Source organism: Agelaius phoeniceus, chromosome 1, assembly GCF_051311805.1.
Source record: "Agelaius phoeniceus isolate bAgePho1 chromosome 1, bAgePho1.hap1, whole genome shotgun sequence".
Taxonomy (NCBI): domain Eukaryota; kingdom Metazoa; phylum Chordata; class Aves; order Passeriformes; family Icteridae; genus Agelaius; species Agelaius phoeniceus.
In genome coordinates, this window is record NC_135265.1 from 17039982 (window position 1) to 17065320 (window position 25339).

A 25339-nucleotide genomic window follows, 5' to 3' on the forward strand; every position below is an offset into this window, starting at 1 on the left:
TTTAACTCTTGAAGATTTCAGTGACATGTTTCAATGACTGTTTTCCTTTTGTTTAATCTGTCTAACTAAATTTAACATTATTTACTTTTGCTTTCAGCTGTTAATCCTAGATACATACTTAGGAATTGGATGGCAGAATCAGCAGTGCAAAAAGCTAATTTGAATGATTTCTCGGAGGTAAAATTATCTTCTTTTTTTTTCTGGACAGATTTAATAATAACTGGCATAACAGCTAATGAAACCATTTTTACATTTACACTTTGAACTGTACTATATTTTGACCAAAATTGTACCATGTAACACAAATTGCTATTTAAAGTATTAACAAAATTATTAATAGCATTAATTATAAGATAAATAGTAGTGACTGTATTAATAGTAGTACAAATAATAGTAAGCAATTCATGTGATAGTTCCTGAAGTCAGGAGGAAAAGACTTTCCTTGTTTACCAGAAAACATTTGATTTAAAAACTTACCCATTTTTAATTGCTTCCAGGTTCAGCTCCTAGAGCAGGTTTTGCAGCAGCCCTTTCAGAGGCAGGAGGCTGCAGAGAGAGCAGGCTACTCCCTGCGCCCCCCAGCCTGGGCCAAGCATCTCAAAGTCAGCTGTTCATCCTGAGGGAAATTCAAACAAGCAAGAAGAGTGATCAAGGTCAAAGCTCAAGCCTTCAAATTGGGCTAATGGATCAAGCCACAAGAACTTTCCTCCCTTAGACTTTGTGGACTGGAATCTGCTACTGTTCTTGACCAATTTAGGAAGTCTCAAGATTAAAGAAGTGCATCACTATGGATGGTTGCATCAGCAGATTATACTGGCATTGACAACTCTGCCTCTCACATTCAGCTGTGCTTTACTTTGAGTCCCAATATTTAAGTTCTGCCAAACTGTAACACTTGACCTCTCAAAATTCATGCTGATCAGGTGGGTCTTAACCTCTTTTAGTGACAGATCAATTTAAAATCTATCTAGTTTTAATAATGCAGTATTTTGATGAATTTTCCTCTTGTTGTTACACACCCATCAAATTTAGCTGTGTTCTGCAGATATAAATGTTCTTAAATCTTGCAGACCTAGCAGAGAGGATCATCTTAGACCTTGACACTTTTTCTCATTCTGATTATGTTTTGTCCCATTACACTGACAAAAGATTTAAAGGAAATTGAGTTAAATAGTTAGCAAAGATGTCTGTCTTGGAAGAGACAAAAGATGTCTGTATTACTCCAGAGTAAGTTTTGGTGTCTTTGTTGGTGTCAGGTGCTTATCCAGGGGACCACTTCTCTTTGAAAGTATCTTTTGATAGGAGTAGAAAGATTATTGGTGCATAGATATGAAGTCTCAGGAAAAATTCACTGTTTGGCCCTGGAAAAGGACTGTGTTGGGAGCATCTCAGCTGAGACTGCTTCCATTTCAGGTATGGAGGAAGGTTAGAAAGGACATGCTGCAATTTCAGATATTTTCAGGCTAAAATACTGTAAGGTCTAGTGATGTGCAGACCATTTAAAAGACAATAGGTTCGGTAGAAGTAGAAGGATTAATTTCTTTTTACAAATGCTTTGAATTACAGCATTGGAACAACTTTTTGTATTTTGCAGCATATTTTGGTACCAGATCAAGCCAGATAATTGTGCATCAATAAGAGGCAGCTTTGTTCTTTGAATGGAACAAAGTTCTTTAAATGTAAGATTTAAATCTTACATTTGAAAAAATTCCATGTAACCGTGTACCTACACAAAATAGTTGATAGAGGTCTAATCATCACAGCATTTTACTTGATTTTTTTGTGTTTTCTGTAGGCTTTGATTTTTTTTTGTTTGGAAGAAAGTTCAACTTCTTTTGTGTAAGATTTAAGTGCATGAATTATGATCGACTGCAGATGTAAAATGTATTAAAATTGATTTTTTTGTGTTGTAACAAAAGAGAAGGGAGGAAATAGGGTGGGAAGCTAAGCATTCTGGTGAGAAGAGTGAATGCTAGAAAAGCCATTGTAAAAGTCTCAGTGCTTTGTGACCTTACTGTGCAATATTTTTCCAAGGACATGTTTTGCTTTATTTTGATGCTGGGTGTATATTTCATAAAAGTCATTTGATTTAAAAACAGTTGACTTGCAGACAGCTGTTGTCACCTAAGTATGTCAAATATGTGCACTCCTAATACCTAGTCAGAAAAAGACACCTAGCTCTTCAAGGATTCTGCATAATGCTTCCTTCAGTTATATAAGGAAAGGGATTGGGAAACAGTAATCCTTTCCTCATTTTTTTTTTTTTTTAAACTCCTGGTTTTAACCCTCTTACTTTTAGGCCATTGGTATTTTTCCCCCTCCACTTTGAACTGAGGCTTGTATGAGCCTTGCACTGGTCTCGAGGGCATTTCTCAGTTTGGCAGTTTGAAGGTGCTTAGATACCTTTTGAATTTCCCAGCATGTAAATTCAAGACTTCCAGGTGACACTTTTGTTAATGGTAGGCACAGTTCTCTTGATGAGAGCTTTTTGCTCAGTTCAGCTGAAAGCAAGGGAGCTCAAAAACCAGTAAGAGCTGGATGGACTCTCTCTCTCTGTCAGCTTAATGTGGTATTTATAGCAAAATTATTTCAGGAAGAAATGCATGTGGTTTCAAACACTGTTTTCAGAAGAAAAGAAAAGAAAAGAGAAAAAAGAATTTTTTTAAAGTAGTAATTTCAAAGGGAAAGGTTCTTTATGAAGACATGGTTACAGCCTTCTTATTTCTGCTAAGCTTATAATGCAGGTATGTAAGTATTGACAAACCAACCTTAAGCCATAAATAAGACTAGAGATGACCCAAAACACAGACAGTGGCACTGCCACCAGCTTGTCATTACCTTGACTCCACCACCACTTCTGGATCTAGGAATCCATTCTGACAAACACATCAGGCTCACCCCCTGCTCTGTCAGCTGCTTTCATGCATTTATTTATTTAGATCACACGCTTTGCTTTTTATGCTTTTTTATAATTCAAAATACAGAGACATACTGCTGAGGGTATCTTAGAAGGTCAGGTGTGCATAAGAAGAGGCAAAGACCAGAATAAATAAAAACAAAGTTTAGAAGGTATAGGCAAAAATTTTTTAAAACATTTGAAGTTCCAATTGCTAGTAAAATGGCTGCTCGTTAACTGTGACACTTTGTACACATATAAAATAGAAGCTATTTTTATTTAAGAGCTAACAATGAATGCTTCCTACATTAAAAAGCGAGAATTAAATGGGGAGAACAAATTTAAAAAAATGTGGGAGGAGACATTCCTATCAGGTACAAGATAATTAAAAAGTCTTTCACAAGACAGATCATTTCTAGGTACAGTTTGAAGACAATCTTAACCAAGAGAAAAAAAATTCCTGCTTACCATGGAAGCATACCTGATTTCAAAATAAAACTTTTTTCTTTGTCAAAGTTAACCAAATAAATGAGATTTCAAAGCAGCAGCTGTGAATGCTGACAGGTATGACTTAGTTGCATATAGAAACAGGAGTGTACAGCATTTGGGGTGACACTGTCTGGAAATGGCTCTGGCCCTAAATTGCATCTCACAATAATCTAGACAGACTATTTTAAAAAATTGTAAAAGCATCTTTGTATTGGAAGAAAACTCCCACAGCTGGAACTCTTCTGATAAAAAACTTTTAAGGGCATTTCTGTGAAAAGGGATTTTCCTTCCCACTTCTCAAAATTTTCATGAGGACATGGTATTTTTCCTTTAACTCCAATTCTACTAAAAAGGCAGCCAGAGTAGATGAATCTCAGTTTCTGAAATGGCTGGCTCCAGAGTGCTGCTCCACCATCCCTGGCTGTTCTTGTGGAGGGAAGCAAGACTCTCCAGCTAATTCTTGCCTTGGCCTGGTGCTGGAATGGGAGTTAACAGCAGGGGATCGTCAGGTGCAGGGGGAAAGGACAAAGGTTACAGGGATCAAGTGGGTGACAAAGGGTACCCCATCTTCTTGAGACCAAAAGGAACTCTGCAGGAGAATTCCTCCTGGAGAATCCTGATCCAGCCTGACCTTCTGTGGTACCTCACAGAACCAGCTCTGTCTAAAGTCTACCCACTCCCAGAGTTCAGGAGCTGTTACCCCTTTTCTTCTCAAGAGCTTTCATTAGGTCAGACATGAAATCTGCTTGCTTGCCTCCCCCTGTAATCAGAGGTGGCCCTGCTGACTGTGGCTCTCCACCTTGTCCTGTGTTTTCCAGCCTTTTGGGAGGAAGTGGTACAGGTTTCTTCACTGGAAGTGGTGGTGCCTTACTGGAGACAGGTGGAGGTGGAGGGGGTAATGGCACATCTCCATTACTGCTGCTGGACACTGGTGGTGGTGGAGGCACAAAATCAGGAGGTGGTTCACAGAAATCAGATGGTGGTGGTGGAGGAGGAAAATCAATCTTCAGTGTAGGTGGTGGTGCTGGAAAGCTCTCTGGATCTGTTAGGAAAATGCCACTGTCTCGTATCACTTTGGAGGGTAGAACTGGTGAAGTAGAAATAGCAGATGAACGCCTTTCAGGTGGAGGAGGAGGCTGCAGTGAGGTCCTCTTACTCTGGATTTTCTGTGGCCTCAGCAATGGTTGTGCCAGGCCAGGTGCACTGGCATTATTTGTTTCAGCCTTTAATAAGCAGAAAAATAAAAGGACAGTCACAGTCAGTAAACGTGTAAGACTAATGCCACTGCCTAAGAACATAAAAAGATGTGAAAATACATGAGTGTAGTAGACAGGGAAATTAGGTGGAGTACATTTTGCCTGAAACATGAAAAGAGTATTTTGTTTTCTTTCTGAAGCTGCCCATAGAGGTTTTGACAGTGGAACCCTCCCTCTTGACAGTATTCATAGCGCTTCTTTGAATGCTGCCCACAGAAGATGAGTGCTTTTAAAATTTCAAGCAATTGCAGTTAGTAAGACTAACATCAAGGAAGTATCTATCTTTGGGATTCATTGTCCTTGAGCCTGGAAGAAATGATCTTTGAATATTGACCACCTCTCTTGGACCCCTCTGCCCTTCATGGCCTTCTCCCATTCTTCCAAGATCCCTAAAGATGCTAAAGTTAGCTCTCCTGGAGTCCCTGTTTGAAATCTGTCTCTCTGTCCTGCTGCCTCTTCCTTCAATACCAAACTCTACAGTCTCGTGGTCACTGCAGCCAAGGCTGCCCCAAGCGCTGCATGTCCAGCAAGGCCTTCCCTGTTTGTTAGTCGAAGGTCGGGCAGCCCAGCATTCCCTGTGGGATCCTTCACTACCTGGGACAGGAAGTTGTCATCAGTGCTTTCCAGGAACCTCCTGCACTGCTTGTGCTTTGCTGTTTTGCTTCTCCAGAAGATGTCAGGGCAGTTAAAGCCCCCCAAGAACCAGGGCCTGTGACTGTGGGGCTGCTTCCAGCTACCTGCAGAAGGCCTCATCCATGTTGGGATCTCTCGCAGAGAGTGATCCCGAGAAGAGTTTGAAAGTCTCTTTTCCAAGCCTGGCACTGGAAGAAGGAGTCAGGGCTCTTAATTTCTCGGTCTCAAGGTTGTTTATTGTTCCTTATCTATAAAATTCTTTCTCCTGCCCTGCCAATGTCCATCCAGCAGGACAGTTCCAGGCACTCTGCCTGCCCCCGGGATGGTGTTATGTCTTTATACTAAAAACTACCTGTACAATGTTTACAATTACTTTCCAGTACCTATCACCTGTGTTAGACAGTGAGCTTGTACTCTAAACCAATCTAAAGGTGCCAACATCACAGCAGAAGATGGAGGCCAAAAAGAAGAAGAAGGAGAAAGGCTAGGCATGCCCAGTTCCCTCCATCTTGCCTCCTGAACCCCCATACCAGAAACCCCAAAATCTACTTTTCCACTCTGTGATAACTTCACTATTATTCTACCTAAACTGTTGTGGCTTGCTGATCTTCATATAAGGTTGGTAATTTGCTCCACGGGTCATAATCAAAACCACAAGTATTTTGGGCTCTGTGCCAGGGTCTCTAAAACCCCTGGCAGGGCTCTTGGCTGCTCAGGACAGCCAGAGAGATGTCCTGGGTTCCCACACATCCCCTCCCTCCTTCTGATCGGGCGGCCTGTAGCGAACACCCACAATGGTGTCACCCTTCCTAGCCCGCCCTTTTATCCTCACCAGGACAGAGCTCAGCACACTCCAAGTGTTGCTTCACATCGAGTGCAACTTCACCACTGCACTTTCCTGGTCTGTCTCTCCTAAACAGCCTGTGGCCCTTCATGACAACACTGCAGTCACAGGAGCTATCCCACCATGTCCATAATTGCAATGAGATCAAAGCCCAGTGGCTGCATGGAGATCTCTAGTTCCTCCTGTTCGCTGCTTCTAGAGAAAAGTGCTCCACACCCCTGCAGCAGCATTAATTCTAGCATGAGCTAATTATAACATGTATGCCTCCTCTTCCTCACTCCTTGCCTCCAAACATGGAAGTAAATGAGACACAGGAGGAGGGAACCAGTGGCTGAGTTCTCAGAATGTGATCTGGTCCAGAGGAAGTAAGGTTCAGAACAGAGAAACAGGAGGAACTCAAAGACAGAAACAAGAAGTGTAGAACATGTGATGCTGGTGACAGGAAAATCCTAGGAATTTAATTTCATTTGTCCTGTGCACTTCATACATGATGAAGAGATTGAATGATGAACTGCAAACAAATGCACACTTTTTTTCTGTATGATGCTCTTGAGGTTCTCTTAGTGTACCCTTTGATATTTTTACAGCCAGATTTGGTGCAATTACATGAAATTTGGAGCTTAACAAGAAATGCATTTAGAGCAGAAGGAAAATATGTAAGGTTTTCCCTTAGTTCTTCATAGTTTCTCCTTTCTTACACACTCATGTTCAGCTGTGCAGTGTTCCCTACTGAAAATACTACTGTATGTCTTGTGTTTCTAAGGCAAGACCTTTTTTTTTGGAGACCAAAGCATGGCACCAAGGTTCTGGCAGCACACTTTGAGACTATCCCAGCAGGCACATTCCTGTTCCTGATACATGAACTCAAGGCTGCTTGTTCTGAAGGAAAAAAGCAGTGGGTGGCTGTGCCTTCACTTCCCATCGGAGGCTCCTGGTTCTGCACAGCACACACACTGTTTGCAGTGTGTGGGGCAGCCACCTTTCCCAGGAGCCTAATCCTTCTCATTGGCTCTTTGAGGGGGAAGACAGTAGGTGAAGGAAAACAAACTTGGAAAACTCATTCACAGATGACATTTAGCTGTAATAACTGCTCACTTGTGCTTCAGCTGTATCCACTTTCTTCTGAGTGTCTGGACATTCTGCACTGGAATAATGATCACTTTGGGGAATCTGTCCATTTGACTGAACAGTACCTGTGAGAAGGAGAGGAGCCAGAGGGAAGAGAGTGTTAGGTTTTTGTGATATTAACCAGATCAGGGAATACCCAACTATAACAATTTCTTTACAACTTCCACAAGGAAACACTTGTTACAGGGTTTGTATACATAACTCAGTAAAATCTGTTTTCTACTTCATGCTCATTTTGTTACTTTTCTTATTCAGTTTTTTACTTAAGGAAAATAAAGTGCCTTACATTAAAATCCATAAGCACCTTACATTAAAATACCTGTGTTTCATAACAGCATTTTGAAGTTTGCAGTGTGCTGTAGTATTACTAGTATTACTATATTCCCAGTTTTTATTGCCTTTTTTTTTTGGTTTAGTTTAGGTTAAAGACAAAAAGCACCATAGCTTCGTATCAATCAGTCATTGGAGTGGAAGATCTGAAATCCTACAGAGGGGCTGATCCACTTTCTTTAGTAAATGAGCTAAAACATCTCCCCAGCTCTGAAATATCTGCCCCATTTGGAATCACAAAGATCTGTGAACTTCACTGTGTTCTCAGATTAGTGCAGATCTGGAAGCTGGCTGAGTTAAAGCTCTGCAAAACATCTGCCCACCATTTCTGCTTGTGCAAGGGATATGCATAAATAACCCAGTACTGTCAAATGGAGTAAGTGAATGTGAGACCAAAGAACAAATTTACAAGTTTAATTATAAAAAATCCCCTGCCCCTGTGTAGTTTGATGAGGATTAAATACTCCAGTTTAGTGTAGCATTTTTGAAAGCTGTGTGTGTCAAAGCAGTAGACAGTGTTTGGTGCCTAGAGACCTGCATTGGCAAACCTTAATGACTGCCTTAGCTCTATTATAATTTACAGTTCTGAGATCCAGTAAAGTTCCACTCCTGTATTTCTCAGATGTTAGTGAACCCTTAGCTGTCTACAGGGTAGACTAAGCACAACAATGGCTATAATCTTAACACATACTTTACTGATCAGCAAAGAGGCTCCGGGAATATGATAAGAAGTAGAATAAAGTATTTTTACTGCCATACCTGCAAATCCCATGACTGGCAGAGAAGTAAGAAAAACTCTGCCGTATGCCTAATTTACTAAGGCTATTTAAGCTTCAAGGGATGACAGAAGGTGGTTTAACATCCTTAGGTTTTATAATTGTGCTTGCATGTTGTTCAGCATATTTAATCCAAAGTACCATTTGGATCATTCAAACTACAGTCTTGTGTTGAAGGACTAACATGGGAGTCAACAAAGAGATAAAACCAATCTTGTGGCTCTCCTTCCTCAGTGGAAGGAGATGTAAATCCCTGGGTTCTGTGGCCCAGAGGGTTATGCTCCCTAAAGTAGAGCAAGTTACTGTCTCACCTCCCTTTGTCTGCTGTTCATAGCAGAGCAGGAGTTTGGTTTTCATACTGCTCAAAGATGTTGCTGCCTTCAGTCGTACTGAGATTTAACTAAATGAAGGAGAGCAGAGAGAGATCCACTTTATCTAGTGAGGTATGGTGTTCTACTTGGCAGAAATTACATAACAGAAGGCTGGAACACAGTAATCTGTTTCCTCTTCTGTTAATGGATTTCATAAACTATGCAAGACTTGAAAGCAACACTTGATACATCATCTCTTGCCAGCCAGCTAATGGACTCCCCGACAATACAGTATGTGAGCCCATGCATTCTATTATCAAGATTTATTTTTAATTTAAATGTTATAGTATTTTTACAAGTTAATTTCTTCAAAATTTTATAGCAAATTAGTATTTTTCAAGGAAAAAAAAGGTAGTCCAAATAATGCAAAATATAGATACCCAAAATCAAAATATTTATCCTTGTAGTGATAAGGAGCATCTGCATAAAGCGACATCTTCCATCTTTCAAACATCATGATATTGTGATGGAATATCATGCAGGACCACTACATACACTGATTTTTTTAGTGTTCAAAGGCACACAGGCACAAAGGCAGAGAGGGAAACAAAATATTTTGACTGAGGTGCACCTGGGACACTTCAGAGCCACAGACAACACAGGCTGGGGTACATGTGAACATACCAATGCTGGTTACAGCACTGTGTCCAGGGAATAATGGCCACATGGTAAGTGAGAACCAAAGTTTCACCTGCCTTCCTTGGCTGCCACTGAAGTTAACAGAGTATAGTTCACACAGGACTGTAGTTTTCTATAGCAGATTTTAGCCTATACTGAAGTCAGCTCATACAAATGGCTATGGAGCCATTTGAAAACAGAAGTGAACATCCTTTGTACCTTTTCCAAAACACAAACCAACAGCTGCTCAGAGTTAGGCAGTTTTAGTAGCATAGTCAGGCCCCAGGCTTTATATAGGGCAGCTATGACAGGTGTAAGATACCCAGAATCATGGTGATTTGCCTCAATTACAACACTAATGATCCTTCAGAGTTAATTCCATAGAGACAGTATACATGACTAAAACCTTTCCAGGCTACTTAACCATTTAATGCAATCCATTAGTTAAAATTAGCAGCTATTCTATTGAACACATGCAGTGTTCCTGGATTCTAGTCAGGAGCTGAAGTCTCAGAGATGTATATAGAGCCTTTATAAGGCCTCAGTCCTGCCCATGTCCAGGACAGATGGCAGCACCAGCATGGAGCCCCCCTGGCCAGCCTCCTCTCTACTGCTGTCAGCACCTGAACACCAATGTTCTATGACTGTCAAACCCACTCTCACTCAAGTAAACTTCCTCCTGTCAAGGGTTGACACTGGTCAGATGCCAGGCACCCACAAAAGCTACTCACTCACTCTTCTCTGCAGTTGGACAGAGGAGAGAAATTTAACAATTTGTGGACTCAGATAAGAAGTGGGAGAGATCACTTACCAAATGCCATCAAGGTCAAAACAGGGCACAACTTAGAGATAAAAAGTGAATTTATTTCTAACAAAATCAGAGCAGGATAATGAGTAGTAAAACAAGCCCTTAAAAACACCTTCCCCCATCAGAAACCTCCCTGATCTCAAAACAGCCTGTTACTGGGTGTCCCCACGCCAGATATGTATTTATTAACATAATTTGTCTCCAAGGAATAGTAGGAAGACCACCTTCTATCTCCATGTACTCAAAAAAGATGAACTGAACTGGAGCCCTGGAAAGGTATTTGAGTTGTCTACATGAGAAGACAGAGTATTAACTTCCAACAGTAATATCAACCTCACCTGCCCTTTGACAGTTAGTACTTGGCCAGCATGCCCATCCTTATAAAGCATATTTTAAACATGTAAACTAAAAATAGTCATGCAAGTTACAGATACTATCATGCACTGTTGTACTGGTATCATTATTAGATCAGTAGCAGCAGTATGATGGAGCTACTGGAAAAGTAAAGTTAGAAAATAATGTAGTCCTTTCTTACTTGTGTCCTAACACCCACATTGTTACCATGCAAATGAGTGAAAGGCTAGGACAGAGAGTGACTCACTCTTTCTATAATGATTTCTCATCTTTTCTAATCTTTCCATAATGATCAATCTCAGAATATCCCACTCACCCCTTTTACTAACTGGAAGAAAAACTCCAGTACAGCCAGCGTAGAGATGGGCAAACAGAAAGTTTCAAGACATGGATCATCAGTCTGCAAAATGTAGGTGGAGGATAAAGAATTCAGATGCCAACAGAAAAATGCATTATTAAGTTGTGCAGATTTTAACTGATCTTCAGTGAACTGTCTTTGTATCCTCCAAGTTCTAACTGTAAAGTGAGAGCTTTGCTGCTACACTGGCCTGTCTATAAAAAGACATCTTGCTGAATCCATGGGAAAGTTTTCTGGACAAAGACTCTATGAAACACTGATGATAATAGAAAGGGGCAATAAATGTGACTTCAACTGCTGTGGCAGTGTCAGTACCTGCTGATGAGGATCCTGCAGGGGCAGCTGGCTCCACCACTTTTTGATTTACCCACCGAGAGGACAAGGCAGCTTTCTTCACTGCACATTTGTAATTGTCATAGAGCGTCTTGCCATACTGCAAAAGAATCAAAACAATAACATGAGCTTGACATTGGCTTGACATAGGCCAAGCATTCATTTTGCTCTTGGACAACTTTTCTGACCTTGTTTCTTCCTACCTAGTTTTGTTAGAAGGTGTCTTTCTAGAAGTTGTGTGCCTTTTCTGTGTAGGGCTAGGTGGAAAGCACATTAAGACATGAATCCCCAGGACCAGACACAGTCCTACTGTTACCATTCTTACATTTCACATTCATTTCAGTATCTGTAAACTTCTCGAATCCTGGCTTCAAAATCAACTGTTCTCAGTATCTTTTCCCAAGTATTACATTTTCAAACTGGAGACTTGAGACACTGAATCCCAGGCTCTAAAGCAAACAGCTCTGTCAGTGTAAGATACAACATAATTTTATGTTCTCTCCCCACTTTTGTTATATGCCACCCTCCAGGAGAACTGTCAGGAAAAAGCCCAAGCTAACAGATAAGAGGAGTAGGTCTATATGGGAAAATATAGGCAATACCAGGGCTTTGTATAAATCCATCTACCTTCATGTTTTGTACAAAGAAAAATGGGCTGTCAATTAGGATATTTTTAAACAGAGTGAGGTAGACAATTTGGGTAGGACTGTCTGAAAAATGTCACAACTGGAGTGGCCAGAGCTTGCACACTTTAGCTACAGTACATTATTATTGAGCCAGATGACTGTGCAGTAAGTTTTATGAGTACATGAGTTTTATAGCTACTGAACTCCTGTGTTAATAAGAAAAACATACTGATAGCTAAGGCACAGGGACATTCAGCAAATCCATCCTCATCATGCACTTCTGATCTTTGTTTCTGTGGTGAAATTAGCATGAATGTCCATTCTTGTCACAGCATTTCCAGCTGAGGTGATGACAGTCAGAAACCTGAGGAAGACCTGCTTTTACAGAAAATATATTAAAGTAAATTTGCTTTTAATCTCACCTTGGCAATTCTTATTCCTGTTACCCACTGATGCAGGGTTGCTTTATCATCACAACACAAGTACTTGATATATTGTGACTCCTTTTGAATCTGGGGATGCTGAAAGATAATAATTTATAAAATAAGACAAACACAGAAATTAAATCACTATATGAAAGTCTGAAGGAACCACACAATGACCCTGTGAAAACCCATCATAAAGGTGACTTGAGAAAAAGGCAGCAAAAACAGAGTGTAAGAAAATATAAAAATATGGTGATTATGAACAATACATGAGTTGCCACTGGCAGCTTTTGCTTAAAATAATTTAAATGCATTGTAATGTGAATTCAAGGGTTTCAGAAATGTAACAATGATCTAGAGTTCAATGAAATCCATAATTGTTCTGGTTCAGGGTCTAACACTCAATGTACAATCACTAGAAGGAAGTCTGTTTCTCATTTTGTGGTTTGTCATACGTGAGGCACTTAGACTGAACATTGAACGCAATTAGTTTTCAAAGACTATGTTAAATTTATTTAAGTATAAACTTTCAGCTGAAACAGGTTTTTCCTCCTGACTGACTGCTTTTCTTTGGGCTTAATTCAAGCTTTCTTCTTATATATTTTTATTCTGCTTTACTCTTGCTGTTTTTGCAAAAATTATATATAAAAACTGTTATATGTTCTGGATAGAGGATCATTCAAAATCCAGCACTATCAGAAGTATTCTTTTTCATTTGTTTGTACCAGAAACCTCTACAATTTTAAGACTTTTTTTCATTTTGGACAAAATTTAGTATCTCTTTCCTTTACTGATCAAGGTAGTATGGGTATGTTTTGACATATCTTTGCAACCCAAAGACCATCAAAATGCCAGACTCCCTACTTGCCTAGGACTGAACATTCTCTCTAAGAATCTGAAGGAATTTGGTTTCCCTGCTAAAGCAGAGGAGGACATAAGTCTTTAGTAACTTGGATGGAATAACATACTGCCATCTCTTGATATGCATAGGAAAGAATGGACCCAAAGGAAAAACGCTTCATTATCCCTTATTTATGTGTTCATTTCTATCTATATTCTTAAAAATTTTAAATGCACAGTTAGTGGAATTTTGTGAATGCACAAAGAGTAGCTAAATATGCTCCAAGGATTCACTCTCTTTTCAGCCTGTGCAGGTAAACATTCAAAGCACATCTCCACCTAGCAAGGACACTGGGCTTAGAGGTGTCATTAAGCCCCCAAAGCAGAGCAGTGCTGCACATGGGGCACTCAGCAAGGTCCCTCCCAGCACAGAGCACTGCCAGCCTCTGGCTCATGCAGGTGCCACCTCCTCACAAATATCTGCTGCTGGCTGGGATGTCCTGCTGCAGAGGCCAAGCCTGCCCACAGCTGGGTGACCCCAAAGCAGAGCCAAACACAGCAGACTTGCTCCTCAGCCACGTGTCCCTTGCTCCCTGCTCAGCACTGCAGACACCAGGCTTCCCTTGCTTCTGCTGACCCAGCTGTTCAGGAGGCCACATTCTGATTTAAAAGAAAAAACAAAAAAAAAACAAAAACGGAACTGGTCTGGGTTAAATATAACCCATTTCATCATGCTGTAGTTTTGGTTTATTTGTTTTTAAACCCAGCAGTCCACAGCATGACCTCACATAGGGCAAAGGAATAAGGAATATTGTGGCTTGGGGAGAGAGGGAGTAGCAAGGGATGGATGAGAGGATAAGACTGCACAAGCCACTATTGCTGCCAAAGCCCTGCATCATCAAATTATGGAGTGAGAGGGAACATACCATGGAGATAACTGTGAGGAAGAGAAAAACAAAGGAATATTACTCTTATTACTACTTGTAACCATGTTACAAGTCCCTGCATGTTTGCAGTCACCTGCTCACACAGGTCCCAGTCTGCAAACGTACAGCTGGCCATGTCCCCTGGACAATGAATATGCTGGGTCTATTTCCACCTCTGGGAGTGCCCGTGGCTGCCTTATTCCATCACCTTGCTCTGGGGCACTCCCAGCTTGAGAGCAAGGGACAGCTCCCACGGCAAGCCCAGAGGTGCCAGCTCACTGTCACCACTTAGGTGCCTTAACTGCAGAGCAGGGGCCACCTCGTGGACCCTCACCCACCTGGTACACTCACACATCACCCCTTCACACAGCTCAGTCTACAGGGCTGTATCTTGTTTTTATACACCTCTGCCAAGTATCAAACCAAGGCAGTAACCAGGCCCCTGGACAAACAGCCTGCTCCAGCTCCCAGCATCTGCCTGTCCTTGTCTCTCACAGCCTCAGAGAGCCTGAATGCTGCTCAGAGTAGCCTCTGCTAGCACAAGATATGGCTGGGACACAATGCCCAAAAATCCTTCTTTCCTTCCACTATTTCTCCATTAGGTGACCAAACACAGTGAAAATCAGAGAATTCAGCCTGAATGGAATGGTACCTTTAAAAGGGAACTGTAAGCAGGCCCTTTTTTGTGTGACAGAGTATATCCCATATACCTGGTTTATGTTATCACCAATGGAGACAAAAGAACCAGGAGAGGTGAAAATAAAGACACTGCAACCCTCGGTAAAGTCAGTTCTTCAGGCACTTCTCAACCAGCAACCAGCATTTTTGCTTCAGTGTGTAAGATCCTACTGAGCCCACCAGATGGCACCCAAACCTTTAAAAAAAGGAAAAAAGGGAGCTTTTCCTTTCCCTTCGTTTTCATGGCAAGAGATCTATTGCATCTACATATTCCCCCCTCTCCCCCCATTTTTAAACACCTACCAGAGTGTATTTTTATTACAAGCAAAAACAGAAGACTTCCATAATTTAACAAATGGTTCATGCAAACATCTGGAAGAATGTCCACACTGCACAACAAGGCAGAGGAGGTCAAGGCCTGGAGGAAGCTAGGTGATGGTGCTGCACATACACACAGCCCTGCCACTGGGATCTGCTTCTGGGGTGTTCAAGAGAGGCTGCTGCATACTCTGCCCTGGGGCACCCTATGGAAATACCAGTTTCAAAAGACACCTGTACTGTGTCAGATCAAAGGTCCCTGAACCCAGCAGCTGGCCTCTGAGAGTGGCCAGAAATGGGGCAAGAGAAGTACAAGATAAGCACATATGGTACTTCTTTCTCTGTAGCTCTCTGTCTAGAATGATTTTTGGTGGTTTTCTGAGAATCACGGGTTTCTCCATAAATAGGCTCTCTTCCAGGTACTTCTTCAGTTTTTATTGAGCACAAAGAGAGTTCTGGCATCCACAACACCTTTTAGCAACAACTTTCTCAAGTTTGTCACACAGTCTATGAAGAACTACTTCTTTCTCTGAACCTGACTGCCACTAGCTCTGTGTAACATTCTTGTTTTGGAAGAGACACTGAATGCCTGACCCCTAGCCAGACCTTTCCATGCCACTCCCGAGCCTAGAGATCCTCATCATACTCGTGTCAAGCTGTATCTCCTTTCTAAGCCACAGGCTTCTGGTCTCTTCAGTCATTCTTCAAGTCAAAGTAATTCCTTACCTCTGCTTATCCTTGTTGCTCGTGCTTGATATTTTACAAGTTTTTTATATATTCTCTTTACATGAGAGGATCAGAACTGCACAGGTGAACAGAAACCATGAACTTGTGCCATGGTAAAGCAACATTTGCTGGTTTATCATCTATACCTTTCCTAATAATTCCTAATGCTTGATTTATATATCTGACAACTACTGAGCACTGAACCTCAGCCTCAAAATGGCCTTCCAGAATTCCTCAGTCTGCCCTTTCCTCAATGATCTGAATAATATAATATCATCAGCAAATTTCCTCAACTCACTCCTTAGCCTGCCTATGAATATTTTCAGACTGGGGGGTCTCACAATCCTAAGAAATTGAGGGGGAATAGTCAGTGAACAAGGTGACAGTGTCCCTTGCTAGATAACACCTGAGTTACTTAGTGGCTACCCTTTACCCTGTCATTTGCTGGCTATTGTCTCCACCAGGCAATCCATCTCAACTACTGATATTCACCAGTGGGACCTATTCCAAATTGCTGATTAAATTACTCCAATCAGCAACCGTGATTAAGTGCACAGTCACAAATATGTGCTGTCAATTAGGGACCAAACTAGCAGGCTGCTGAACCCCCCCAGCTCTGAGAAGGAAGGTCAGACACCTCAGAGCCATGCAGGCACCCTCTATAATCTCTTTGTTACAGCTGAGAACTGTAATGTATCTCATTTTCCAAGAAGCAGCAGCAGCACTGGCTCTTTTTACATGTAACCTTATGAATGACACATAAAGCTTAACTCATTACTGGATCCACAGCCCACTGAGGTCAACTGGAAATATCCCCCTCACCTCACAAGAGCTTTGGATCAGGCCTAAGAGGACTGTTCCAGGCTGCCAGTACAGAGGCTGCCTGCAGCAGCTGTCTGCAAGGCCAGACCACAGGAACAAACACCAGCAGCACCAAGCTTAACCCTGAGGTTTCTACCCATACAAGATTATTTGCAACTGGCTCAGATGGAGACATTTGGCTTCCTGTGTTTTTTAGATGCATGAAGCTTGCCACTTTAGGTAGGAAGGTAAAATGTTTCAGCCAAGAATTGTCACAGCCCACCCACCCCACCATTTGCTCACTTGGAGGAACTGTATCATAGTGGAATTGCTTTGGCAGTACAATGGCAGATGTCTCGGCTCTCAATGCTGACCTTTACAAGCTCAATTTTCCACTTAAAACTTCACACAATATCTACTACATAGTGCATTAACACGGTGGCTCAGAATAAGCAATTTGAAGAAGAACTTAGGCAACTGGAAGTGCCTGGAAATGCTGACTTGGGATGAAGATCCCTAAATGATTCTATGATTCTGTGTGGACCAATTTCCTCCTTTCACAGCTCCTATGTCTCATGAGAGTGTTTAGTTCAGCACACAGACATCAGCAGCTATAGTCACTATGCAAGTCTGGTTTTACTAAACTAGATTCAGACTCTGTAATAACTTGTCTGTGAGACCAACAATATCAATAACAGAGATCAACAATATCAATAACAGCCATGTGAGAAATACTGCACTTTAAGGCAAAAAACCACCAACCACAGTATACCACACCCCATACATAGATAATTTATTTTGCTATAGGGTGCATACCATGTCTTGAAAAGATCATTAAAATCATCTGACAGCAAAGTGAAAACATCTTCTCTGGAAGGTTTAGCACCTTTGCCTCTGAAATATGCAGCATCAAAATGAATTCTGAAAGACAACTGCTTAAACAGTAACAACTCTAGAAGTCATAGTTTAAAAAAAATGTGGAAATATGCAAGTAGAAAGGCTCTCCAGAATTTTTCTCCAATTAAAAAAATTGAATAGTGCTTTGAAATAATATGGACTATAGTGAACTTTCATCTTTCGATGTCAAAACTCTTAATAATGATGAATTAGTCACATCATTGAGCCTGATTTTGTAGGTACTAAGATCAGAGCATCTCAAACATCAGGCTGCAAAAGGATGTGCCATGTTTCACCCAGAAAAGCACTGAAGAGTCTTGGAACAGAACCTCATATTCTCCCCTGTCCCATTGTCTCTTCTGTAAGTATCAACTGTCTGGAGATAAAAAAAGCAGAAGCACTCGAATATAAAGAGTTTGTTTTCTGGAGAGGTTTAAAAAAATATTTGTCCACAGATAGCATTTTCAGATATAAAGTAAACTCTTTGCCTAAGGAAAAAAAGATAAAACACATTGAAAACCTGAAGAAATGGGAACTGAATGATGTGGTTTCTGTGGCGTCTGCCAAAACAAATGACTGAAGGCCATGTGTGCATGAAATTGGAGATTACCCCAATAAAATGTTCTTTTGAGTTGCCTTCTTCCAACACTGAAGATGAAAAGTAAACTGAAGTTATTCAGGCATCTCATTGCATTCCTTGCCCCAAAATATATGGATCATTGCTCAGTCTCTGAGGCAGAAACAATAGCCAGAAGAATAAAGAGTGACTAACTTTGGATCACAAGCTTTGGCTTTTGGACGAATTTTTACAAAATGCTCAATGCTTTTGGATGCCTTAACTACCACCAATGAACTTGTGCTGTGTTGAACTAGCTTCTCTGAAAAGCTGCAACTCCTCTGGCTCCCATGGCTGGAAGTAGAATTAATAGTCATTACCTTTCTAAAGTCACATTGAAATGGTTCAGATTTGCAATGTACTATTCATCATGGTCAAATTCAGATGCTATGCACCCCTATGAAGATGATCATACTTAACTGATCTCTTGAAGATGTGTGAACTCTATGTATAAAAGAGTAATTGCTCTATTATTAAGGAAATTATTCTTTTGACCTATATTTCTCTAATGACTTGAGGCAAAATTTTCAGATCATTAAAAAAAATATATTTAATAGCCATTGTAACCAAAGAGGTCTGCTTTATGCAGGAAGTAATATTTTCCAAAGCTATCATATTCAATTTCTCCCTGTCCATTCTCTGTCCTTATTCACCCTGCTGTTTATACATTAATCTAGCAAAACTGTGCATGTACATGACTGTAATCCCACATACCTGAAAGTGTTCTGCAATAAAAAGTATTTCTACTTCTGCTTTATCAGTTAATCTAGCAATGAATTTACTCTGAAACACTTATCTGAAGCACTCATAATAAAACAATTTCCACATCTTTCCCATTAAAAAAAAAATCTCCTGCTTTCTATCTTTGTTTCCTGCACTAGCCATTTGTTCTACATAGTTGTTATTCCTAGTGTTTTCTATCTCAAACACTCTAATTCTGACCTTCTACCTTTTTAACTGTCTTTGTGTTGAATGTATTATGTACATGACTCAGCCTGCATGGAGCACACAGGGTGTGAGGGAGGAGGGAATCAGGAAAGAAGCAGCTAAATACCAAATCACCTGCTAAAATGATGCTGCTATTGCAAACAAGCTATTCTTTTTGAAAACTTACTTCCAAAATTCTTTGGACAATTAGATTTTTTTTTTTTTAATAATGGCGTCAAATGATGCCAGGAAAACTTAAGTGTTTTGACTGCACAGGAAAATGTACCCAGCTGTAGAAATAGAGGATGATTTCCCTTTGTCTCAGTTTATCCCCAGGAAACCAATTTTTTTCATCCTAGATTAATTCAGCATTATGCACCATTACCTCCAGATTACTCAAGCATAACCAGCACCAATAAACTATAATTAAATCCACTCTTTGTCAAAGGCACATCAGACTGACTAAACCAGCAAATTTGCATATAGATTACCTTGCTATTTGTCTGCTTTGAAAGATTTTTCAACATGGTGTGACAAAATCAGCTCCTGGACAAGCAGGCGTGCGCATGCACACACAGAGACAATCTACAAAATGAACATTACAGTCACCATTTCTGCTCAGTGCAATAGATGCTGTTGCTAGCATGATGGGCAGATCCCTTCCTTTCTGGTGAAATACCTTATTTTTGTGGGCTTTCAGTTTCAGAATATAAAATAAATCATTAAAGGTCTCATTTACTTCCACAGCATTTCTCATATAACATGAGATGGCGAATGAGAAAATTTGCAGGTAATCTAGAGATAAAACCACACATTTGTAAATGTAAAGTTGATTCTGAGGAACTAAACCATTCCTACTTGCTGTGTGCTGTGTGTGAATATAATTTTGCAGGAAAGCAGAGAGAATTTTGTTCCTTCACCACTGCTCTCCCAGGAATGGCCAGCACCGTGTGCGGGGTGGCACAGAGAGCTGTGCTGTGATCCTCTCCTGCCTCCTCTGCTGGGAACAGAGTGGCAAAACAGATTTGCCACTCTGTTCCCAGCAGAGGAGGCAGGAGAACTTGAGAGATGCAGGTTTGAGTGATGGGACTTTTTTCAAACTTGGCTGACCTTTCCTTTCCTCTTCTCTGCATATGGAGATCTCTGTTAGGAAAAGACTCTCTTTATCTGATGTCAAAGAGAAGGGTGGGATCTTTAAATTTATGAAAGGATAAGACTTAGGCTGAGTACAAAATAGGAAGAATCTGAATATTTACAAAAGCAGATGTCCAAAAAGTATTTCTTATACTCAGAGGCTCTGTTTTTAATATTCAGAGAGTTCTTTGTGTTGTTCCTGGATTTTGAAATGTGGGACTTCCTTTGAGGGAAGAAGGTTTGTTTAGCAGTGGAATAGAACAAGTGCACTGAAAAAGTTTAAAGCTCAGCACAGACCAAATAGCCACTGGGAAATAAAGCACAGTTCAAGTTTTTAGTTGCCCCAAAGCCTAAGGATTCCTGAAAACCACCTCCATTGGAAGCTCTGTGGCAGGCTGCAGTCTTGCCCTGAGGACCCAGGCACATCAGTCCTGGTCTGCTGCACACACAGAGCTAAAGGTGGTCCTGCTCTCCCCTCCAACCAGGCAGCTGTGCTCCTTCTAGTTGGTCACAGCTGGGCTTTCTGCTGCCTGATATGAGGAAGTAGTTGCTTTGTTCTGTTATTGCAGTTGTCTCCTGAATCATCCTGAAAGGAAACTTCTGAATAATCTCAGCAAAATGCTCCCTATTTTGCTAGTAAACACTGTGATGTTTAACTGCTTCTGGCACCCCACCCTTTTGCCCATTATCTCCTCAGTGTCTTGATTATTAGCAAATAAGCAAAGCACATCCAATTTTTGTGCTGAGGTATAGCATATAGAGTGGGGTGCTGACATAATGGGAACAAACCATCCACAAGGAGCACTCACAACACATCCTGCTTCTCTAGCTGAAAGAGGAATATCCTACAGCATGGATCTGCAGATAAGAATACTTATATTTGAGCTAGTTTAGGTGCAGCTCCCAGGCTGCAAAAACCACCACAGCTTCAGGCTAAGTATCAAAGCAACCTGCCCATGATGTGCATGATCTTGTTGCTAGACTAATACCAGCACCCAAGCCAGCATCAGCTACATAACCCAGGTATGATCACTGAAGTTGAAATGAAACACCTAGATTATATAAGAAACAGGTCAGAGGGAGCAGCTCCTGGTGACTGGATGCATGTCAGTTGGGACAGGCACTATGACCAAAGGCTCACTGTCTCTGCAAGCCCCATACCTGACTGTAGCCAAGGTGAAGAAACTGGAGAAAAAGCCCATATCCCATTTAGAGAGATCAAAGTGAAACAACAGTTGAAGAAATGTCATGAAGACTTTGAGGCAATACCCATACTATTCAGGGCTATGCCAGTCAACCTGAAAAATCTCATTCTGGCTAAAACCAGGTCACCAGGACTGTGGTTAACATTAGTTGCAGTGTTTACATTCTCTTTACATTCTTGGCAATGCCTAGAACATAGATGTAAAAATGGCAAGAATGCTCTGCTCATTGTTAAATTTTTTCCTGAGTGCTCTTCCCTCCACAAAGACACAGCATAAAGATGACCAAGGCTGGGGAGGAAAAAGGAAATGTTTTCTCTTTTCTCCCTGCTAATGTGAGACAAGACCTTCAAAGCAGGAACAAATACTACAAATATACATATATTATTTGTTTAGAAGGCTCATCATACAACTGGGGACTGGAGGAAAAGAAAGAACACTTCCTTCAAGTATTAGGCCATATTCAGCTCCAAACCAGCCTACCTTACTGGCCATTTGCTGCCATTTGAATGAACAAAGGGCATGCCCCTGTTTTTGAAGTAAAGATGCCAATAGCTTAACCACTGAGAAATTAATATGGTATTCTTTCAACTCAGTTCTCAAAGCTGGGAAAATATAGTTCTGAATTCAGCAGGATTTTCCACCTAGCACAGAAGTAAGGTACTGCTGAAGCTGCTACACCCTTGCATTTCTCCTGTACTATAAAGTATAAGCTCTTGCCTCTGAGCTGGGCAGGTTCTTTTGTTATGTTTGAAACACAGCAGAGCAAGTAACTTGGCTGATGACTGCACACTGTTTTGACATAGCAGTTCTTAAGGGGATCCTCAGAAAGAAATGTTTAATTTCTTAAAATTTTTTAATTCTTTAAAAAATGTAGTGGCATGCTATTCAAAACTTTGCAAGTGGCATTACAGCTTGCCAGAGCTAATAATGGCTTCCAGACTCTTTTTTTCCCAAATATTTCCCTTGCTTACAGCCACCTGAGTGAACAGCTAGCATGGGCTGTGGCTGCTACTCTTTCAGTTACCTTCCCCCATTTGTTAGACAGATAATCTATATATCTATATAATCTAATAATAAGACAGATAATCTTATCCTGCTCTCTGTGGCCAGGCACACATAGGGGAATGGAAGAGCTGTGAAAACACAGCAGAGCCTTGGCTGTGGAGAAATTTCTAACTGGCTTGGACTGAGCTGGGCATCCAAATTCCTTCAAAATTACTAGGCTTCCTGTATCATAAAAACAAATGTTTACCTATTAAATGCATTGCCTTTTCCTCACTCCATCTGTCTGTGAGAGTCCTGTTATTTCTTCTTGAGGACTTCATTTGCAAAATATGGCAGGATGAGAAATATCTCAAGAATGATGGTTTGATTTCCTTTGACATGTCACGACAAGTGCCTCCCAGCAAGAGAGATTTTCTTCTGGGAGCCTTACAGATCAAACCAGACAGGACAAAAATGTGACTAAGTGTGATAAATGGCTCAGTGTTACCGTCCACACACTTCTGTGTCACCAAAGATCCAATCAGAGAGACTGACATTTAACTTTGCTCTTTCCCTCAGCCCACAGATCTCAAGATGTATTACATCCTCAGCTCCAGCCTCCAAAGGTAAGCCAAGGATATGAGAGAAATAATTTCAGCAGCATGGTTTTAAAAAGTAGAATTAATACTCTATTTATATATAGAATTCAAATTAATATACAGAAATTATAATAAATATTAAACTCTCCACCACCCTCAGAAAGCCACCCTAAGTGGAATACTTTCACTTCTGAAACAACAGAAATATGAAGATATCAGTATTTGCCTGTACTTCCTGACCAACTCCAGCCACTGCAAGTCAGCCATTAAAAAAAGCCAAGTCTGAAACTGAGCTGGTAAAGAATCTACCCAGTAATGATTTGTGGTAATTAAAAGGAAGAACAACCACTGTAACATAATCTATTCATCACTAAGTTACATTGTTCAGAAATAATTATTGATACAATGTTTTTTCTAGTGTACTGCAAAGACATTTTAGAAACATCAGAGCAAACACAATTTGCTAAGTAGGTTTCATACATTTATAAACCTATTAGACATGAAGCTTTCCTGTGTAAGCTTTTGATATTGTTCTTCCAATTCCACATTGAAGGGACAGCACTAACATTACACATGAAATAAAGCAAGAATTTTAGTTGAGGAGTGACTTTGTAAATAGCACACCTCTTTTCAGAAAAGATGGCAGTAAGTCCAGAAAGTTTACCTAACTATTATGAACACTTAAACACATTGCTATATGCATTCAAAAATCATGCTTTTATTTTCATCTGAACAGAATGTGAATAACTGTTATTAAATTATTCAGGTAGTTCTTAGATCAGTCATCTGTTTAGATAATCAATTTCCCCTTGTTTTTTACATCAGCTCCATTTTTCCTTTTTTTTTTCATTAAAGGTTGTACTTCTCAGAAGCAATGCTTACCTGTTAACTTCTGAAAGCTCAGCTGTGTTTCTTGTAGAGTGTTTTGTGGAGGACTATAGTATTAAAACTGTACATCTGTGTTAACTAGATACATCTGTTTCAGAAAATAAATCTGTCAATAAACCACTTCTGCTTGGCCAATGCAAATTAGGCTAGCAGACATTTTGGAACTGAATTTAAAAGTGCTTTAGGTGTGCAACTATAGCCAGAAATGTGGTACTGCAAGTAGCACACTCTGATGCGAATGTTTCCTGTACTTTTTTTTCTGAGATGGCAAGATACTGTGTTTTCTGATACTTTGTTCCCACTGCACACATATAAAAAGAAAAGCAGCAACAAGATTATCTTCTGTCTTGTACAGTGATATGACAGACAGCAAATTGCTACAACCTCAAAGCTTCATTTCTGCTGTCTAAATTCGGTGAAAAACATGGGCTTCTTTTCCTTTCCTGAGAGGAATGAAGAATTCCCAGCCTATTTGCAGTGCTATTACCTGGAGAGGCAGCAATGAGATGCTTATTCAAGAACAAGCATTGATTTTCATGAGTGGATGAGCAACGTATTTTGCCTTCCTGCCAGAAACAGCAGTGCAATAAAATATGAAAAATGAGATGCCTATTCCTGCAAAATTTTGCATCTCAGTTTAACAAACCCCTCAACAGGTATGACTAGACCACAAAAAAAGTAGACATGCTTTTTGGTGTATAATCCATAGTGCGCAAAACATCAAAATTGGAGACTGCCAGACTTCTCATCATACATCTGCCCTGAGTGTCATCTGCCCAAATGTGTCCAATCACCTGAACAGTCAGCATATTTGTGACAGTGGTCACTGGGGTTCTTGGACGAGGGAAGAGATGAGAATGTTGACTCCATGTTTCAGAAGGCTTGATTTATTATTTTATGATATATATATATTACATTATAACTATACTAAAAAGAAATAGAAGGAAAAGGTTTCATCTTAGAAGGCGAGCTAAGCTAAGAATAGAATAGAAAAGAATGATAACTAAAGGCAGCTCTTTCAGACTCTGTCCAAGATAGCTCGGCCTTGATTGGCCATTAATTATAAACATCCAAGATGGGCCAATCACAGATCCACCTGTTGCATTCCACATTGTTTACATTTTGTTTCTGAGGCCTCAGCTTCTCAGAAGGGAAAAAAAATCCTAAGAAAGGATTTTCACAAAAAGATGTCTACAACACATATTCAACCCTGTTTTGAAGACAACTTTAGGATGCAGTGTAGACATATATCACAGAACTGTCAGTAATAAAATTAAGGTCCTAAATGTATGTTGCTGATAACAATGAAGCAAAGAAGAAATCTCACATGATTTTGCAGGAGTTACTCTATCTTATCAGGATCCTTGGAGATTCAAATTTAAACATGTTTGCATATAAAAGAAACTGTGTGACATTTGGAGAACTTTTTTTTTTTGTACATTACCTTTAAGACAAAGCAGTAGTCTGTAGGTGCCTTATATTTCACTTTGTGTTGATAACCATAATACACATTCACGTTCTCAAACTGAAGGAAGCACGCCAGATCCCGTGATGT

At 40.4% G+C, this 25339-nt stretch overlaps 2 protein-coding genes across 3 annotated transcripts in view; one reads left to right on the forward strand and one right to left on the reverse strand.

Annotated features, from left to right (window-relative positions):
* Positions 1-12788, forward strand: part of LOC129129488 (protein nucleotidyltransferase YdiU-like) — a 34750-nt gene extending 21962 nt beyond the window's left edge. For both annotated transcript variants that reach the window (XM_054647357.2, XM_077173768.1), the window contains 2 exons: positions 98-177; positions 498-12788. In XM_054647357.2, the coding sequence (XP_054503332.2) occupies positions 98-177; positions 498-620 (203 nt within the window). In that variant the 3' untranslated portion in view covers positions 621-12788. The remainder of the gene's footprint in view (positions 1-97; positions 178-497) is intronic.
* APBB1IP (amyloid beta precursor protein binding family B member 1 interacting protein) overlaps positions 2906-25339 on the reverse strand; it is a 65406-nt gene continuing 42972 nt past the window's right edge. Inside the window, exons 10-14 of the mRNA XM_054645088.2 lie at positions 25229-25339; positions 12243-12341; positions 11177-11294; positions 7214-7311; positions 2906-4608 (exon numbers count right to left, since the gene is read on the reverse strand). Of these exons, the coding sequence (XP_054501063.1) occupies positions 4072-4608; positions 7214-7311; positions 11177-11294; positions 12243-12341; positions 25229-25339 (963 nt within the window). The 3' untranslated portion in view covers positions 2906-4071. The remainder of the gene's footprint in view (positions 4609-7213; positions 7312-11176; positions 11295-12242; positions 12342-25228) is intronic.